At 67.0% G+C, this 15392-nt stretch overlaps 2 protein-coding genes across 3 annotated transcripts; both read right to left on the bottom strand.

Moving 5' to 3' along the window:
• Window positions 1-374: 374 nt before the first annotated feature.
• SCRN2 (secernin 2) lies at window positions 375-5284 on the bottom strand. 2 transcript variants are annotated; one of them, XM_079333086.1, is made up of 8 exons: window positions 5092-5284; window positions 4250-4431; window positions 3517-3716; window positions 3222-3437; window positions 2434-2599; window positions 2189-2366; window positions 847-1019; window positions 375-503 (listed from the first exon to the last, which is right to left on the bottom strand). In XM_079333086.1, the coding sequence occupies exons 1-7, from the start codon at window positions 5260-5262 to the stop codon at window positions 858-860; spliced, it is 1275 nt and encodes a 424-aa protein (XP_079189212.1). In that variant the 5' UTR covers window positions 5263-5284; the 3' UTR covers window positions 375-503; window positions 847-857. The 2 variants fall into 2 exon arrangements, with proteins under 2 accessions (XP_079189212.1, XP_079189213.1); XM_079333087.1 differs by having other exon boundaries at window positions 847-1016.
• A 4351-nt stretch (window positions 5285-9635) lies between these two features.
• Window positions 9636-13815, bottom strand: SP6 (Sp6 transcription factor). The gene is made up of 2 exons (XM_079333088.1): window positions 13677-13815; window positions 9636-11186 (listed from the first exon to the last, which is right to left on the bottom strand). Exon 2 carries the CDS (start codon window positions 11160-11162, stop codon window positions 10050-10052), a length of 1113 nt encoding a protein of 370 aa, XP_079189214.1. The 5' UTR covers window positions 11163-11186; window positions 13677-13815; the 3' UTR covers window positions 9636-10049.
• Between the last annotated feature and the right edge of the window lie 1577 nt (window positions 13816-15392).

The raw sequence follows: 15392 nt of genomic DNA, 5'->3' as shown, positions 1-15392 counted from the left end.
GGCCCTGGTGCTGTCAGCCCTTCCCAACCTCCTGCAGCTGAATTTCCATCCCATCCATGAAAACACAGCTGAGGAAGAGCCGGGAAGAGGCTCCTGCAGCAGCGAGGAGGAGGAGGGAGGATGAAGAGCAGAGAATTCGCTTCACTTGTGACAAAGTGGGGGACAGGAGAGGGACACTGTTGTTCTCAGCGCTGGCAGTGCCACAGCTCCCGGAATTCCTGTTCCCGGCAGATTTCCCGGTGGAGCTGAGCCGGGAGCTGATGGGGAGGAGGAGGAAGAGCCGGGACGAGCACCGGGAGCGGCTGGAGGAGCTGCGGGAGCGCCGGGCGGTGCTGCCGGGGCTGGCAGAGACCGGCGACAGCGACAGCGACAGCGACAGCGACAGCGACAGCGACACACCCCGATGGTGCCAGCTCCGCCCCCGAGGGACACTGCTGTCGCCTCTGGTGGCATCCGGTGAGTCGCAGCGAGCTGCTGGCGCCATCCAGCCCCCAGGCGAGGCTCTGGGAAAGGAGATTGGTGCCAAAGCAGCAGCAGGGAATGGGCAGTTATCCCAAATATCCCGCAGCAGCAGCAGCCGGGAATAAAGTGTTTATTCCCAGCCCAGTGTGCCCTAGAGCCATCCTGAGGGGTTGGGAATGGGGGGAAAGCACACACAGGGCTGTGGGGAGGGATCCCAGTGCCATCCCATAGCCCTGCCCTTCCCTTTGCACCCCATTCCAGGTCTGGGGCTTCCTCCAGGGTAAAGTGGATGCTGGCACCCATGGAGGGGCTCAGGAAGGGTCAAAGCCAGAATCTGGGAATGTTTTTGGGTCCTTATCCGTGGGGGGAGCTGAGCCCACCCACCTGTGTGGGGTTTAGGTGTAAAATTTCATCTCGGCCTCCACGCAGTCCAAGAAGAGGTCAGCCAGCTCCTCGGGGCAGGGGGTGGCAGTGCCCTGCAGCAGCTCCTTCATCCCCTGCAGGCCCTGCTTCTCCAGCTCCTGCAGGGTCTGCAGCAGCTTCTGACCCCACTCCTGCTGGGAACACAGAGATCAGGGGTCTGCTCCCATCCAGGGTGGGAGCAGAGAGCCATTGTAGGGTGGGATCAGGGAGCTCAGGGAGGCTGGTCCTATTGAGGGTGGGATCAGAGAGCCAGAGTGGGATCAGAGAGCTCAGGGAGGCTGGTCCTATTGAGGGTGGAATCAGGGTGGGATCAGAGAGCCAGAGTGGGATCAGAGAGCTCAGGGAGGCTGGTCCTATTCAGGGTGGAATCAGGGTGGGATCAGAGAGCCAGAGTGGGATCAGAGAGCTCAGGGAGGCTGGTCCTATTGAGGGTGGAATCAGGGTGGGATCAGAGAGCCAGAGTGGGATCAGAGAGCTCAGGGAGGCTGGTCCTATTCAGGGTGGAATCAGGGTGGGATCAGAGAGCCAGAGTGGGATCAGAGAGTTCAGGGGGTCTGGTCCTATCCACACTGGGATCAGAGAGTTCAGGGGATCTGGTCCCATCCAGGGTGGGATCAGAGAGTTCAGGGTTTGATCCCATCCCAGAGTGGGATCAGAGAGCTCAGGGAGTCTGGTCCCAATCCCAGAGTGGGATCAGAGTTCAGGGTTTGATTCTTTTGTAGGGTGGGATCAGAGAGCTGGTCCTATCCAGAGTGGGATCAGAGAGCTCAGTGTTTGATCCCATTGTAGTGTGGGGAAGGGTCTATGGGGTCTGTAGGGTCTGTGAGGTCTGGGGTCAGTGAGGTCTGCAGGGTCTGTGGGGTCTGAGAGATCTCTGGGATCTCTGGGGTCTCTGGGATCTCTGGGTCTGTGGGCTCTCTGACGTCTCTGGGGTCTGTAGGAATCTCTGGGCTCTGCAGGGTCTCTGGAGTCTCCGGGGTCTGTGGGATCTTTGGGGTCTCTGGATCTCTGGGATCTTTGGGGTCTGTGGGATCTCTGGGGTCTGCAGAGTCTCCGGGGTCTGTGGGATCTGTGGGATCTCTGGGGTCTGCAGGGACTCTGGGGTCTCTGGGATCTCTGGGGTCTGCAGAGTCTCTGGGATCTCTGGGGTCTCTGGGATCTTTGGGCTCTCTGGGGTCTCCGGGGTCTGCAGGGTCTCTGGGATCTTTGGGGTCTCTGGGATCTTTGGGCTCTCTGGGGTCTCCGGGGTCTGCAGGGTCTCTGGGGTCTGCGGGATCCCTGTGCTCTCCGGGCCCTGCCGTACCGGGTCCCGCTCCGCGCGCTCCAGCGCCGCCTGGTGCCGGCGGTACAGCTCGTGCCGCCGATCCACGGAGCTGCGGAACCGCGGGATCTGCCTGGCGGGATCCTGCGGGAAGCTCGGGGACCTCACCTGCGGCGCCGGCTTGATGCCGGCCACGAACACGAAGGGCTTGAAGACAGACCTGGGGGAGGAGCCGGGATGAGAGAGCAGAATTCCAGGGAATTCCACATCCCCGCCCCGGGGCTCACCTGGAGGGGTCGGGGGTGGCGGTGAAGAAGTGCACGCAGGGCAGGGCGGGGTCGCGGGGCAGCACGGACACCATGCTGCCGGCCGTGCGGAACCCCTCGCTGTCCACGCAGATGCCGCTCTCCTTGTCCCGCAGGATGGACATCAGCGTCTCTGCCGTGATGTCACCTGCGGGGACAGGCAGAGCCAGCTCGGCACTGCCAGCTCGGCCACGGGGACACGCTGGGGACGGGTGTGGGTGGCCATCCCCGTATCTGCCCTCAGGAACTGGGGATGTGCCGGCATAGGAACAACCTTTGGGGAACCATGGGTGGCCATCCCTGTCCCCATCCCTGTCCTGTCCCCATCCCTGTCCTGTCCCCATCCCTGTCCTATCCTCCTTCCTGCCTCTTGTTCTGTCCCCATCCCTCTCCTGTCCCCATCCCTGTCCCTGTCCTATCCATCTTCGTGCCTCTGTTGTGTCCCCATGCCTGTCCCCATCCCTATTCTTGTTCCCATTCCTGTCCTCATCCCTGTCCTGTTCACAACCCCATCCCTGTCCTTGTCCTGTCCCAATCACTATCCTGTCCCTGTTTTATCCCCCCTCCTGCCTCTGTCCTGTCCCCATCCCTATTCCTGTCCTCATCCCCACTCCTCTCCCCATCCTGTCCCCATCCCTGTCCTTGTCCTGTCCCCATCTCTGTCCTTGTCCTGTCCCCATCCCTGTCCCTCTGCTATCCCCCTTCCTGCCGCTGTCCCGTCCCATCCCTGTCCCTGTGCCATCCCCATTCTGTCCCCACCCTGTCCCCACCTTCGTGCCGCCGCAGCAGCTCCTTCCCAGCCTGGAACCTGGCCTTGGCAGCCTCCATGCGCGGGGGCTGCTTCTCCAGGGAGAAAACGCGGGCGAAGCTGAACTCGCCGCTCCCGCTCCACCAGCCCTGGCTCCGCGCTCGCTCCCGCAGCCCCGCGTGCTCGGCCGCGATGTCGCTGCCGATGCTCAGCTGGTTGGAGATGTTGCGGCTTCCCTCTGTTCCACCCGGGGCGGAGCGGTCACTCGGGGCGCCGCGGGACTCCCGGTGCTCCCAGCCCGCCCGCTCCCCGCTCACCGCGGATGCGCTGCGCCGCCCAGTAGCGCCCGGCAGTCTCCAGCACCCAGGCCTCGCTGCGGTCGGCCAGCAGGAAGGTGTTGTGGTACACGAAGGGCACCGGCTCCTCCTTGCAGCTGCCGCCTTGGCCGTGGCGCTCCAGCAGAGCCGTGATCACATCCAGCGCCTCCCGGGCGGAGCCGCCGCGCTCCAGCCCCAGCCTGTGCCGGCAGAGAGCGCCGGGGGTGGGACAGCGGGGACAGGGGGCTGTCCTTACTGTCCTCAGCACCTTCAACATCCTCAGCATCCTCACTGTCATCATCCTCACCATCCTCACACAATCCCAAACCCAGCCTGTGCCGGCAGAGAGCGCCGGGGGTGGGACAGGGGCTGTCCTTACTGTCCTCAGCACCCTCAACATCCTCAGCATCCTCAGCATCCTCACCATCCTTAGCATCCTCAGCATCTTCAACATCCTCATCATCCTCACCATCCTCACCATCCTCACCATCCTTACTGTCCTCAGCATCTTCAACATCCTCAGCATCCTCACTGTCACCATCCTCACACAATCCAACCCCAGCCTGTGCCGGCAGAGAGCGCTGGGGGTGGGACAGGGGGCTGTCCTTACTGTCCTCAGCACCTTCAACATCCTCACCATCCTCACTGTCCTCAGCACCTTCAACATCCTCAGCATCCTCATCATCCTCACTGTCACCACCCTCCCCACCCTCACCATCCTCCCCACCCTCACCTGACCAGGTCCATGCCCAGCAGCGCCTCCTCCTGGCCCGTGGGCTCGCGTGTCCACACGCCCTCGTTGCCCACGCAGACGCCGCGGTCGTTGGCGCCCATCTCGGCGCCCCAGAGCCAGGCGGGGCGGCTCAGCACCACGGCGTGGGTGCGCTCCACCTGCTCGATCTGCAGGTACGTGCACTGCGGGGACACGGGGGACACGGCGGTGACACGGCGGGGGCACGGGGGTGACACGGGGGACACGGTGGGGACACGGGGGTGACACGGCGGGGACACGGGGGACACGGCGGTGACAGAGAGAGCGGGGACACGGGGGTGACACGGCGGGGACACGGCGGGGACACGGGGGTGACACGGCAGGGACACGGGGGTGACACGGATGTGACACGGGGGTGACACGGATGTGACACGGGGGTGATAGAGCGGGGACACGGGGGTGGCAGAGCAGGGACACGGGGGTGACAGAGCAGGGACACGGCGGGGACACGGGGGTGACACGGCAGGGACACGGGGGTGACACGGAGGGGACACGGGGGTGGCAGAACGGGGACATGGGGGTGACACCTGGCACACTCAATGCTCTCTCCCTGCAGCCACCCTGGCACACGGGGGTGACAGACGGGGGACACAGTGTTGACACCTGACACACTCAATGCTTTGTCCCCTACAGCCACCCTGGCTCAGGGATGTGCTCTGGAGGTGACACGGGGGGTGACACACTCAATGCTCTGTCCCTGCAGCCACCCCAGCACAGGAGTGACAGTGAGGGGACACACGCGGGTGACCTGACACCAGATGCACCGACCCCTTTCAGCCACTTCGGCCCCAGCACGGTCTCACCTGGACTTTGTCCCCAGGCCGGTGTGTGGCAGCGGGGACATAGACGATCTCCTGCACCTCGTCCCGGGGACGATCGGCGTTCTTGCCGAAGATGACGGCGGGGGACGCCGTGTGTGGTGGCAGCGCCACGAAACAGTCGCAGGACGAGGGCACAGGAGCCTGGCCCGCCATCCTAACCTGGGCTGGGCGGGCACCGAGGGCGATGTCACCCCCTGTCCCCCCCTGGATGTGTCCCCAGAGTCCCTTTGGGGCTGGGGGAGGGAGTTTGGAGGGATGGAGGGGTGCGTGAAGCTGGGGGGGCATCAGAGACCCCATCGCGGGGAGGGCTGGAGGCACCGAGGGGGATGTCACCCCCTTGTCCCCGTCCTGGTGTGTCCCCAGGGTCGCTCTGGGGCTCAGCACGGCTCAGCTGTGGGATGACGCGCTCCCTGAAACTTTGGGGACATCGGGGATCCCACAGAGGGGTGAGTTGGGGGGTACCCCCCACCCCGGGACCCCGCAGCTCCGCACCGACCGGAGCCGCCCCCCGGGAACCGGGATCCCTCCAGCACCGCCCCCGGACGGGACCCCCTCCCTCAGCGCCGGTACCGGGACCCCCCGGGACCCCCGTGCCCACGGACCTGCCGCCGCTCCCGCTCCGCCGCCGCTGTCCCGGCTCGCCCCGCCCCGGCCCGCCCGGTCCAGCCCCGGCCGCGCGACGGCGGCGCCCGGTGGCCGGAGGCCGCGCGACGGCAGCGGCGGGGACCGGGAACAGCACCGGGACCGGGACCGGGACCGGGAACAGCACCGAGACCGGGAACAGCACCGGGACCGGGACCGGGAACAGCACCGGCACCGGGACGGGGAACAGGACCAGGACCGGGACCGGGAACAGCACCGGGGCCGAGACCGGGAACAGCACCGGGACCGGGACGGGGAACAATATCGGGACCGGGAACAGCACTGGGACCGGACCAGGACTAGGACCGGGACCGAGACCGAGACCAGGAGCGGGAACAGCACCGGGACCGGAACCGGGAACAGCACCAGGACTGACACCGGCACCCACGTGGATCGGGGGCGTTCCCGAATGAACCGGGGGCGAGGATCCCAATTTTCCTCCCGTGGGGCAGGGACTGGGAGCACGGGTGTGTGCTTGGGGGAGGATCCCGTGGGTGAGAGCCCCGCGTGGGTGGCATCACCCCGAACCTCCGTGGGCATCCCCGAACCTTCGTGGGCAGCAGCGGCGTGGGCAGCTCCCCGCCCGGCCCGCGGTATGCGGACCGACCTGCCCGGGCACCGCCCTGCCCGCGGGGCAGCCCCGAGCCCGGGGGGTGCAGGACGTGACCCTCGTGGGGGGCTCGGCTCGTCCCGACCCGTGTCACCCCCACAGGCAGCAGCCCCCCGTGTCCCCGTCCTGGGAAACCGTGGAGAGCCCAGGCCAGAGTGGGGGCGCAGGGCTGGACCCCTGAGCCCCTTGGTGGGGATAATTTGGGGTCGAGATTCCAGACCCCTGAGCCCCTTGGTGGGGATAATTTGGGGTCGAGATTCCGGACCCCTGAGACCCTTGGTGGGGATAATTTGGGGTCGGGATTCCAGACCCCTGAGACCCTTGGTGGGGATAATTTGGGGTCGAGATTCCGGACCCCTGAGACCCTTGGTGGGGATAATTTGGGGTCGGGATTCCAGACCCCTGAGACCCTTTGTGGGGATAATTTGGGGTCGAGATTCCGGACCCCTGAGACCCTTGGTGGGGATAATTTGGGGTCGGGATTCCAGACCCCTGAGACCCTTGGTGGGGATAATTTGGGGTCGGGATTTCAGACCCCTGAGACCCTTGGTGGGGATAATTTGGGGTGAGGGTGCCGGACCCCCAAGTCCTTTAACAGGGAAAATTTGGGGTCAGGGTGTCGGACCCCCAAGTCCTTTAACAGGGAAAATTTGGGGTGAGGGTGCCGAGCCCCCACATCCTTCAGCAGCGATGGAGCCGGAGAGCCGGAGCGTGGAAAACACGCGGCGTTTATTCCAGTACAAAACCCAAACCCCACAGCCCGCGCAGCCTCTTCACAGCACAAACTCTCCCCTCTCCGGGCTGGGGGCTCCCCCTGGGCCTCCCCCACTCCATGGCGGTCCCTCCCTGCCCCGGGGGTGGGTGGGGGACGCGGCGGTTCGGGGCGCGGGGCCGGGATCCCCACGCCGCAGCAGGCTGGACTGGTTTCCCGGCCGCCGTCCCTCCCCACCCGGTTTTACAGCCTTCATTGCCCCATCGCGGCAGGCAGAGCCCCGGGGGTGCGGGGGCTGAGCGCACCTGAGGGGTGGCTGAGCGCAACTTTGGGGGGGCTGAGTGCACCTGAGGGGGGGCTGAGCGCAACTTTGGGGGGGCTGAGCGCAACTTTGGGGGAGCTGAGTGCACCTGAGGGGGGGCTGAGTGCACCTGAGGGGGGGCTGAGCGTATCTGAGGGGGGGCTGAGCGCACCTGAGGGGGGCTGAGCGCACCTTGGGGGGCTGAGCGTATCTGAGGGGGTGCTGAGCGCACCTGGGGGGCTGAGCGCACCTGGGGGGGGCCTGAGCGCACCTTGAGGGGCTGAGCGCACCTGGGGGGCTGAGCGCATCTGAGGGGGGGCTGAGCACACCTGAGGGGGGCTGAGCGCACCTTGGGGGGCTGAGCGCAGCTGCCCCCACCCCCCCCCAGCTGACAGCTCGCTGAGGCTGAACCCCAAATCCCAGAGTGGCCGTGGGACCCCCACCCTTGGTGCAGCCCCCACAATCTGCGTCCCCAAAAGGACGGAGCCCCCTCCCCAAACGCTGCTGGAGCTGGGCTCTAAAATCCCATTGGTGCCACACTTGTGGGATATTTGGGGAGGGTCCTGAGTCCCTTTGGGGTCCCGTCCCCCCCCCTCATTTGGGGGGCACCGAGGGGGGGATTTTGTGCTGGAAAAGGCAAAAGGCGGAGTCGGGGACGTCCTTCGAGAGCTGCGCGCAGCCCAGGTCACCCGAGTCCTGCCCAGGGGACAGTGGTGGCCGTGCTGGGCTTGGAGACCCCTCCCCAGCGAGACTTCACCTCGTGCTGGGGGGTCCCAACCCCACGGCTCGTCCCTGCCCCACTGCGACACCCCCGTGGGGACAGGGACAGGGATGGGGACAGGGATGGGACCCTCAGAGTGGTCCTACCCCCTCCTCATCCTCACAGCCCTTCGGCCTGGGATATCCACTCTGCTCGAGCGGCAAAGCCTGGCTTCACCTTGATAAAATAATAATAATTAATAATATTAATAATTAATAATGATTAATAATTAATAATAATAATAATAAAACACTCAAAACCGAAGGCTTCGGGGCGCCCTCTGGGCACGGACCCCAACTCGACTTCACCTCTACCCCTTCCCCCCTCCCTGATCTCGGGGTGCTCCGAGCCCGGGCAGCCCCCCCCAAAACCCCCAAGATGGGGCCACAGCGGGGGGGTCAGCCCCCCTCCCCCCAAATCTCCCCCCCTCCCCAGATTCCCAACTGGTCTGAACTGGTGTTGGCTGGGGGGCAGCGCCGGGGGGAGACCCCCGGGGTGCCTTGAGCAGCCAGTGAACCCCACCCCCCCCCAAAACCCCCCCCTCCCCATGTCCCGGGTTTAGCTTCTCCTTCTGTGTCCAAGGGGTTCTGCCAAAATCGGGGTGTAAGACCCCAAAAGATCTAAAACAAAAAAACCGAGATTCACCCCAGCCAGGGGTGCGGGACAGATTCGGGGTGCTCTGGGGACAGGGGGAGAAAAACTACGGGGGTCCCTGGTGGGGGGAAAACCCCGGGGTGTCCCCAGGGTGGGGGAAGGGACAGCTCTGGGGTCCCCGGGGGGACGGGCAGCATGCACGGGGGGGAGGGGACCAGGCAGAATTCCCTGGAATTTACGGGATCCCGGGGAGGGGGCCACGGGGGGGGGGGGGGGAACGGGCAGCATGCACGGAGGGGACACGGAGTCCCTGAGGGGACAGCGGGGGTGGCTGCTGTCCCCAAAAAGGGACAAGTGGATGCCCCGCAGGGAACGGGGCGGCACCGGGGGGCGGGCGGGGGTCTCGGGGCAGCGCGGCCGTGCCGGGCCGGTGGAATGCGGCCGTCCCGGCTCTCCCGGGCCCGCGGCCGCCCCGCTGCTTCCCGCCCGGGGCTGCGGCGGTGGGTGTGGGAAAGCTGCAGGTGTGCGCTTGGGCAACCAGCCGCTCGCCCGCCGCTCGCCCGCCGCGGCCCCCGCAGCCCCCCGAGCTCCCCCACGGCTCACATTCAATCAGGATTTTTTTTTTTTTTTTTCCTCTTTTCCCCCTCGTTTTAGCCACGATTTAGGCTAAAAGTGGGTTTCACATCCTCAAACCCCCACGAGAAAAGGGGGGGATCCAAAGAGTGGGGGACCCCCGCCGGCTCCAGGGGGATGTCGCCAGCTCACGAGACCCCCGCGTGTCGCCCGTGGGTCGCTGTGCCAAAACCTCGAGGGTGGCACGGCGTGGGGGCCAAAATTTGGAGGGGATTGTGGGGAGGGGGCTCGGAGGGGCTGCGGCCGCCTCTCCCCGAGCCAAAGCTCCCCCGAGTTTTCTCCTCCTCTCCTGTCTCCCTTTTCTCCTTCTCCTTCCTCCCCTTTGAGCTGGACGTGCCCGGGCAGCTCCTGCTCCTTCGGCTCCCATTGATGTTCCTCCCAAACAGCCCCGCCGCCTGCCAGCAGCCTCCCAAAAAAAAAAAAAATTTGGGAAGCCGGGGGAGGATGAGGGGAGGAGGGAGAAGAAAAAAAAAAAAAAAAAAAAAAAGGAGGAGGGAGAGCGGGACAAGTGAAACCGCCACGGGGCAGCTCCGGTGCGGCGCTCCCCGACACCGCGCCACCAGCGCTGTCCCCTCCTCGCCACCGCTCCCGGCACAAGGTGCCAGCCCTGCGCCCACCACCCGAAATCCCTTCAGAGACCGGCCCTGAGGGTCCCCCCTGCCCCACCTCCATCCGTGTGCCCCCCGACTCAGTTTGTGGGGGCGGCCGTGCCCCCCTCCGACTCCCTCTTGCCTCCCTTCGCTGCCGCCGCCTCCCCGGCGCTTTTGCCCTCGCCTTCGTTGCCCTCCTTGCCCCCATCGTGCGTCTTCATGTGCTTGCCCAGGTGGTCGCTGCGCATGAAGACGCGGCCGCAGACGGGGCAGGAGAATTTCTTGGCGCCCGTGTGGGTCTGGAGGTGCCGCTGCAGCTCGTCGGAGCGGGTGAAGCGCTTGCCGCAGAAAAGCCAGTTGCACACGAAGGGCCGGTCGCCGCTGTGCCAGCGCAGGTGGGCTTTCAGGTGGGAGGTTTTGGCGTAAGCCTTGCCGCAGCCGGGGATGTGGCAGTTGTGCAGGTGTTTGCGCTTCACCCCCTCGGGGCACGGACCCCCCCTCTCCGCCTCCTGGCAGTTGGGGCAGCGGCAAGCGGCTTGCCCCCCGCCCCTGGGCACGGCTCGCCGGGCTCCTTTCGGCCGCCCCCCGCCCTCCCCCTCCGGCCCCCGAGGCTCCGGGGGTCCCTCCAGAGCCTTCACCCCTTCGGTTGTCAGCAGATGCTGAGCCGGCGGGGGCAGCAGGTGGGCGGGGGGCGCGCAGAGCTGGTGCTCGCCCCCTCCGTAGCCGCCCAAGCCCGCGGGCAAGCCGGGGTGCGCGGGGGGCACCTGCAGCCCCCCAGCCCCTTGCGCGGGGGGCAGCTCCATCCAGCTGGCTGCTCCGGCGTGGAGGTCCCACCAGTTGACGCCTCCGCCCTCCTCGCCGGGGGCTCCGGGGTGCGGGGGTCGAAACCAAGGCTCGTAAGGATGCGCCATGTCCGGGGCGGCCGGCAGCAGCTTGGCGTAGGCTGCGGGGGCGGCGGGGCCGTCGGGGGGCAGCTCTAACCTCGGGGGGCCATGGGGCTCGTAGGCACCGGGGGCGGCGAAAGCGGCGTCGTCGGGCCCCGGTAGAGGCAGCTCGGGTGGGGGCAGCGGAGAGGAGAAATCGGGAGCCCCCGGCGCGGCGGGGCCGTGGGGCTGGAAGGGCTGGAGCGGCTGCAGGTCCAGGTGGGTCGGGGAGGCGCGGGGCGCGTCCGAGGGCTGCGATCCCAGGGAGCCGCAGACCGCCGTCAGCATCGCGGGGCGGCGGCGCGCACAGACCTGCGGGGCGGGCGGGGAGGGGGGAGAGGAGCTGTGAGAAAGGGGGGCGCAGATCTGTACACCCCCCCCCCGACGTCCCTGCGGGTTGGGGGTGGCTGAGCCCCCTCCCCACTAAGGGGTTGCGTTGCTCTGTGACATTGCTGTGACACAGGATGGTAGCACCAAAATTTGGGGGGGCACCCCTTACACCCGCCCCCGCTGTCCCTGTGCCAGCCCCGCGGGTCACGTCTGCAGCCCGGAGGGGCCGGTGCCTAATTGCAGAATCCAAACCAAAATCCAAACCTTGTCACCTCCCCGACCGTGTCCCCCAACACTGCCCGGGTCCCCAGGGGGACGCAGGTGACATCCCCAAACCCATGGCGCACCCACGGAGGGGAGACACGGCACCCACGGGGGGTGACACGCCACCCACGAGGCCAACCTGTCTGCCCCGCACCCCAGCCGGGCTGGGAAACCATCAGGGACCCCTCGGGCTGTTTTTTTGGGGGAGGGGCTGCACCCCCGGGCTGGTTGGCAGCGGGATGAGGCAGCAGAGCCGCGGGCCGAGCCCCCGGCAGCGCTTTGAAGCTGAGCTCGGGGTTGGTTTCCTCAGGGCACCCCCAAAGCCCCCCCGGGGCACCCCCAGAGACCCTCAGGGCACCCCCAGACCCCCGGGGCAGCCGCAGCCTCCCGGCAGCGCGGCCGTGACTCAGCGGGAGCTGTGCAAACCCCACTGGGGACCGGCCCCACCCCGGTGTCGAAATCCACCTGTCACCAGCGGCTCCCGCCCCCCGACTTCCCACCGGGGCCCCCAAATTCCCTGGAACCCCCCTCTGGTCACCGTCTCCTTCTCCCGGCCACCCCCAGCCCGCGTGCGACAGGGACAGACCCTTAGGGACACATTTGGGGGGTGTTGGAAGATTTGGGGTGGGGGAATGCCCTGAACAGAAGGGCCTGACCCCCCCAGTGCACCCCGACCCCAAAACTGTGATTCCCAAAAACTGTGATCACCCAAAACTTTGATTCCAAGTCCCACCATGCTGAAGACCCCTCAGGTGCGTGGGGACATCGTTTTCCCCCTCCAGGTGTCACCCAGGAAGGCGGGGAGACCCCAAAAATCGGGGTGGGAGTTTGGGGGTGTCCCAAAATCCCCCGAGAGATCCCAGCTGTATCTGTGCTACCACACAGGTGGGGCTCGGCCTCGAGCCCCCCCCCCCCCCCGCCCGGGGTGGCAGCTGAAAAGATTTTGGGGTCCTGCTCCCCAGTGGGGGCTCAGCTCTGCTCACCCCAAATTTGGGGACGCCCTCCTGGGGACTGTCCCTGCCTCCTGGGGACACGAGTGGGGTCCTGAGCTCCCCCTCCCCCCCAGACCCCTGCTCCCCACGGGGTCGAAATTGGGGTCAAACCCACGAATGCGGCGGTGACAGCTCGTCACGGGGTTTGGGACGGACGGGCCCCCCAAATCTGGAGGCTGAGGGATCCCATCCCCCATTTCCCCAAAAAAGGGAAGGGACCCTCCGTGGGTCGGTCCCACCCCACCAGACCCAGCACGGCCCCACCGCGCTCTCCTGCCACCCCCCAATCCCAACAATCCCCCCTCGGCTCAGGGGTCCCATCCCCCCCATCCCAGCTCCAAATTCGGGGAGAAAGACCCACAACCGGGACGGGGGGAGCGCTGGGACAACCCCCCCTTCCCACGGGCCTGTCCCAGCCAGGCACGGAACCTCCCAGGACATTTTTCCATCCGGGAATGATGACAAAAAATCCCCAGGGGCCCCCAGCGTCCTCCCTCCCTCCCTGGCGGGGCTCAGCGACGCGTTGGCCATTTCACCGCAGGGAAACTGAGGCAGCGGCGGCTGAAGCGTCCCGTGAGTCACGGGCCGGGCTGGGCACAGGCGGCCCGGCCCCGTCTGCAGCTCCGCCGGTGCCTCGCCCCGCGGCGGGGACGGGCGGGCGCCGCTGCCCCCGGCACCGGCAGCACCGACGGGGGGAACGGCGGCAGCGGCTTCGGGGGTTCGGGGGATGCCGCGGATTTTGGGGAGGGGGATGCCCTGAGTCGCGGGGGGATGCTGCGGGGTCGCGGGGGGGTGCAGAGAGTTGGGGATTGTCCCCACGGCAGCGTTCCCCGAGCTCCCCGGGGGAAATTTTGGGGGAGCACCGGGGGTCCAGCCTGCCCAGCCCCTCGCAGGACCCCGCACCACGGAAGAATCGCGATCCCGAGGGGAGAGGGTCGCGCTTGGCCGGGGGAAATTTTGGGGGCGCACCGGGGGTCCAGACTGTCCAGCCCTTCGCAGGACCCCGCACCACGGGAGGGGGTCTCAGCCCCACGCGAAAAATCGCGATCCCGACGGGAGGGGGTCCCGGGATGTGGCGAGACCGGGAGCCCCGGGGCTCGGTGGCCAGCACGGCGAGAAGCCACGTCCCAGCCGTCGGTCAGAGCAGCCAGGTCCCCGCGACCACCCCACGGCGGGGGTCCCATCCCCGATCCCGGCGGCAGCGGGGGGTACGTACGGGTCTAGCGGCAGCGAGCTCCCGGCGGGCCCGTCCTCATCGGCGTCCTGCTTCCCCAGGGGACCCCGAGGGACCCGCGCGGCTCCCCAGGGACCGGGCACCCACTGGGCCGGGCGAGCAGGAATGGCCGGGTCCCAGCCCGGCGGCCGGGCTCTTCCCTCCGCCTCCCCCCCGCCCAGCTCCACCCCCGGCCCCGGTGATTTTAACCCTTGGAGGCAGAGCCGCAGCCCCGCCGCTTGACAGGAGCCGGCTCCGGTCCCAGGATCCGGCGGATGAAAGCGGAGGGAGGGGACGGGAAGTTCGCAGCAGACACCGCAAACAGGGGGGTAATTAAAGAAGAAAGCAACAACCGCCTCCCTCCCTCCCTGCGCCCGTGGCCGCCTCCTCCTGCCACCCCCTCCCCCGTCCTGGGGACCCCCGGGCGCTCCGTCTGTCCCCACCCCCCATTTAGCACCGCAGCTGTCCCCCCATCTCTTATTGGTGACACACAGGTGGCTTCTCCTCCTGCCATCCCCTCCGGAGACCCCCGGAGTGTCCCCACAGCAAGGGGTGACACGCAGGGGTGGCCGCACTCCTCTGCCACCCTCTGTGCGCCCCATCCCGGGGGTGACACGCAGAGGTGGCCGCAGGGATGTCGCCTGTCCCCGTGGGGGGCTCAGTGCCCCCCGTTGCAGTTCTGTGCCACGGGGTAAATGTGACAGGAATGGACACGCGGGACAATTTTGGGGTCAGAGGGACCCACCGTGACCCCGATGGATTTGGGGCACCCCCAAAAAAAACCCAGGAGGTGCTGGCTGAGCCTGTCCCAGCTCGGGACAGCTGTGTCCCCTGCCGGGAGGGACAAACCCCGGGTGACAACACCACGGCCAGTGGAGCCACTTAATCACCGGCGCGTCGTGTCCCCATTTCAAACCCCTGCGCCGGGCTGGCGGCCACCACAACCACATGGGGCGACCCTGATGGGCATGATGGGATCCCCAAATCCCCCAAATCCCCCAAATCCCACGGGAGAAGGCGGCGGTGGCCCCGCAGAGCCGGGACGGGGCTGGCGCGTGGGAGCGAGCCCGCATCTCCCGGCGAGCGCCCGGCCGGGCGGAGGGTGCAGGCGGCTCCTCCTTGGCCTCGGGGAAAACTCCTGGTTTTCATCATCCCAGCAGGGATGGCTCCACCGCCGCCGCCACCGAAACGCGGCTGCCTCGTGGGGTTGAGCGCGGCCCCACGGCTCGGGCCGGGCCGGCTGCTGGAGGGGGGAAACGGGTGGGGATGCTGGGATGGGGGTCTTGGAATGGGGAGGGGGATCTTGGAATGGGGAGGGGGATGCTGGGATGGGGGTCTCGGGAAGGGGAGGGGGATCTTGGAATGGGGAGGGGGATCCTGAAATGGGGGTCTTGGAATGGGGAGGGGGATGCTGGGATGGGGGTCTCGGGATGGGGAGGGGGATCTTGGAAAGGGGAGGGGGATCCTGGGATGGGGAGACGGATCCTGAAATGGGGATAAGGATCGTGGGATGGGGGTCCTGGAATGGGGAGGGGGATCCTGAAGTGGGGACAGGGATCCTGGGATGGGGATCTCGGGATGGGGAGGGGGATCCTGGAATTGGGAGAGGGATCCTGGGATGGGGAGGGGGATCCTGGGATGGGGATCCTGGGATGGGGAGGGGGATCCTGAGATGGGGATAAGGATCCTGGGATGGGGATCTTGGAATTGGGAGGAGGA

The sequence above is a fragment of the Erithacus rubecula genome, assembly GCF_903797595.1.
Source record: "Erithacus rubecula genome assembly, contig: scaffold_788_arrow_ctg1, whole genome shotgun sequence".
NCBI lineage: Eukaryota > Metazoa > Chordata > Aves > Passeriformes > Muscicapidae > Erithacus > Erithacus rubecula.
The sequence above is the reverse complement of the archived record's forward strand: the minus strand, read 5'-3'. Positions and strand labels throughout refer to the sequence as shown.

Excerpts from the sequence above, each read along its gene's own strand:
- SCRN2 (XM_079333086.1), bottom strand. The coding sequence starts at position 5,262 with ATGGCGGGCCAGGCTCCTGTGCCCTCGTCCTGCGACTGTTTCGTGGCG. Across the intron at positions 3,717-4,249 it reads CTGGGCATGGACCTGGTCAG|GCTGGGGCTGGAGCGCGGCG; the intron begins GTGAGGGTGGGG and ends CTGCCGGCACAG. Across the intron at positions 1,020-2,188 it reads AGCGCGCGGAGCGGGACCCG|CAGGAGTGGGGTCAGAAGCT; the intron begins GTACGGCAGGGC and ends CTGTGTTCCCAG.
- SP6 (XM_079333088.1), bottom strand. The coding sequence starts at position 11,162 with ATGCTGACGGCGGTCTGCGGCTCCCTGGGATCGCAGCCCTCGGACGCG.